The 3362-nt window shown below is 63.8% G+C and overlaps 1 protein-coding gene across 2 annotated transcripts in view; it reads right to left on the bottom strand.

Moving 5' to 3' along the window:
• PAMR1 (peptidase domain containing associated with muscle regeneration 1) overlaps positions 1-3362 on the bottom strand; it is a 71846-nt gene that overhangs the window by 24482 nt on the left and 44002 nt on the right. For both annotated transcript variants that reach the window (XM_014593089.2, XM_006162088.3), the window contains exon 4: positions 2491-2605. In XM_014593089.2, coding sequence (XP_014448575.1) covers positions 2491-2605 — 115 coding nt within the window. The remainder of the gene's footprint in view (positions 1-2490; positions 2606-3362) is intronic.

Genomic DNA, 3362 nt, shown 5'->3' with positions numbered 1-3362 from the left:
ACCTCGGGGACAGGTGCCAACGCTGAAGGGGACACCTGACTTCTCATCCAGATCAGCCCCTGGCCACTGCAGGGCTGGGCAGGGAGCCCTTCTGAAACGCAGGAGCGAGGCCACCACCACGCAGAGACCTGGCCTCCCTGAGGAAGAGCCAAGCCCCTGTGTGGCCACTGAACACAAGTCGCTGTGGCCAGCTCTGTATCAGACATGCTCTCGGGGCAGGAGGGGCAGGTGTGCCAGTGCCTAGGGACACGCCCGCCCCAGCGGAGTCCTGACTGGGGACGAGTGAGTGACACAGGAGACAAACCCGTTCAGGGCGCATGGTGCTATGAGCAGCCTAGCCAGGCAGAGCCTCATGGCAGCCAGGACAGAAGCTTCCAGCATGGTGGGGAGGGCAAGCCCAGAGGTGGACCCACCCGGCGGCAGTTAGGGACGCGACGCCGCCAGCCCCACGAGGTCACAGGAAACACCAGCACAGGGCCCTCCACGCGAGGCCTGAGGTGGGGCTGCGTGTAGCATGTCCTTGAGGCTGGGGTGGCAGGGCTGCTACACGGAGGGGTGAGGGCTGCGATCGGTGAGGAGGGCCAGGACAGGCCCTGGGCAGGGACGTGGTCTTTCTTCCCAGCCTAGTGGGAAGGCAGGGGAGGTCTCGGCAGGAAAACGATGATGTGGCACAGAGGGTGACCCACGGGGAGGCCACCGCAGAACCCTATGGCAGGTACGTGGCGGCAGCGAGGACAGGGCGCCGTAGACACCTGAGGTGATTTTGCAGGTAGGGACAGATTTCGTGGGGCCTGGCTGTGGCGGGCGATGACAGGCACCTCGAGGACACATGGAGTGACTGTCTCTGTCATTGCTATGCCGGGACAGGAGGCCCGAGGTCTCCAGTGGAAAGGAAGCCACGCACCCACGCCTCCCTAGGGCCCTCTGCCGGGCAGGCGACTGCTTCCCCATCTGCCCCCTTCCTCCCGTCCTCACCCTCACCAGACGGGGGCCCACACCACGAGCCCACCCAGTCAGGACCCCTGCAGCAGAGGGTGGGTCCAGCTGCTCCCTGAGACGGCCTTGCTCCAGAAGAGCCTGCCCCAGGTCTTCAGGCAGTGCGGACACCAGCCGCCAGGGCCAACTTGAACAAGGACTGAGAGGGGGCCTGGTTTGCTGGGTCCTTGCAACCTGGGTACCATGCTGCCCCTTCTGGAGGACAGATTGCTGCTCTAGGAGCAGACTGGACTGCAGGTTCCCTGCAAATACTGAAAACACTGCTTGAGGCCAGCAGGTGGCGTAGTAGGTAAAGTGCTGGGCCCCATGTGGTTGACTGCGGTTCAAGTTCTGGAGCCGGTAGCTGGAAACTCATGCCAGATGCATGTGTCCAAAATCCCACGAGAAGAAGGGATTGCGGCGTGGCCACCGTTCTTAGGGGTGATTTCTCACTTTCTGTCTCTGTTTCTCTTGTGAGTGTACATGCCCTATAGCAAAAACCTCTCAAAGAAAAGAAAATACTACTTGAAAACACATGCCCAGGCGGGCAGCGATTTTAGTCACCTGCACCCTCCCTCTGGCTAAAAAGAGGAGTGCTGAGTGAAGGTCCCCAGGAGCCCCCGGGTGAGCCCTCTCCTCCCTCTGCGTCCCTGGGGAGGAGAGGGGAGGTGTCTCCCAGGAGAGAAGACCGCGGCTCTCAGCACGGGCTCCTGGTCACTGCCCCCACACCATCAAGCAGCCCTCGTGGCCACACTGTCCTGGGCACCTGGACATAGCAGCGAACCATCTCCCGCACGGGCCGCTCACGCAGAGCGGCCTGGACAGTGACACCAGAGCAGGCCACACTCAGAGCTACGGCGTGACGGAAGTGCGTGAGGGCCCAGGCTCCACTGGAGAGGTGGAGCTGAAACCAACTCGTGGGGGTAGGTTCTGGGAAAGCGATGGAAGGGCCTGGACCCGCGCCAGCGTTCAGATCCAGCCCGGCAGGCTGGCCCTGCACCTCTTATGCCCTTTGGTCCCGGGAGAATAGGAAGTCCTTGAGGTCCATGGGTAGGTGGGCTGCTCTTGGCGCTTGGCCTATCAGGGTTGTGGCTGAGCCCGCAGCTCGAGGACGGTAAGGAGGTCTGCCCCCACCGTGGCTGGGCCTATCCCACCGTCACGGGGAGCTATGTAAAAATAGGGCTCCAATACATTTCCTGCTTTTTGTTCATTGCTAGAGGGCACTTGCACCTGCCAGGAAGAAGCAGAGAGGGGAGGCAGCCCCGTGGGGCATGGTCGCTCCACAATCCCTCTCCCATCCCCGTGCTGGGCACATGCACCCAGGCCCTGAGCTGTTTCATGCCACTGGGCCAGGGTTCCAAGCCCAGGTGGCCCCCAGTGCCTGTCTCCTGCAACTCCAGGCTGAGGCCGACCCACGTTCCCTGCTGTGAAGAGAAGGGTGCCGAGGGCCAGCTCGTGGCCATGGGGCCCGGCACCGGCCCTGTGCCGCAGAGCCCTGACCTGGCCGGGCCTTACCTCAGCTGGACGAGAAAGCCGGCTCTGGCGTGAATGGTCCACTCGCAGTGCGCGTTCAGCGGGTAGCTCTCCAGCAAGATCTGACCCTTCGGGGCGCGCAGCACCTGGCCGCAGCCTAGAAGGAGGGCAGAGGTCAACAGGGGATGGGCGAGGCGTCCACCGCCTTTACCCTCAGCCACGCCCCTAGGAGCAGAGCCGACAGGGACGAGGGGAGGGGAAGCTGTCGCAGAGCTGGCTGGCCAAGCACTCTGCGCCGAGCTCACTTGGCCGCCCTGGTCCATGAGGGGTCTGCTTCGCCTCGGCGCCGAGCCAGCGAACAGCCGGGGAGCTGGGAGCCGGGTGAAAGCCCGCTCAGCTCCTCCGGGACCGAGTGGAGACTCGCACCTGTGCCCAGACGCGAGGTTTGCTCCATCACCCCACCTCTGCAGACCTGAGTCCCGCTGCCTTGCCCCGACAGGCCCAGGGGGCACTGCCCATGGCTCTGTCCACTGCACCCCGTCCGGGAGAAAGCGTGTGCAGCGGGAGTCTGGCGCAGTGGAGCAGGACGCAGGGCTCTGACATGGACTCGGCAGTCTGCACACATGGGGACAGGCGTGTGCCTGTCACTCAGCGGGCTGGGGCTGGGGGGGCCCCTGCATGGGGACCCTGTGGGGTGCGACTCTGTGTCTGCCTCCCTCCCCTCTCTGTCATGGAAGGAACAGACTCCTATGAATCTCTCCCTCAGTAAAAGCTTTGCGGTTGACAGTTGCCTCTGAGAGCTCTCCCGTGATGGCACCAGGAAGACTCTGGAGGGGAGGTTCTCCAGCCAGTCAGCCTGGGGGCTCCCGGTTCTCCCAGCTTCGGCCTCCAAACGGGCGTGGCTCCACGGAGGG

The sequence above is a fragment of the Tupaia chinensis genome, unplaced genomic scaffold (assembly GCF_000334495.1).
Source record: "Tupaia chinensis unplaced genomic scaffold, TupChi_1.0 Scaffold139733_1, whole genome shotgun sequence".
Classification (NCBI taxonomy): domain Eukaryota; kingdom Metazoa; phylum Chordata; class Mammalia; order Scandentia; family Tupaiidae; genus Tupaia; species Tupaia belangeri.
Note: the sequence above shows the minus strand (reverse complement) of the source record. Positions and strands in the feature narration are given on the sequence as shown.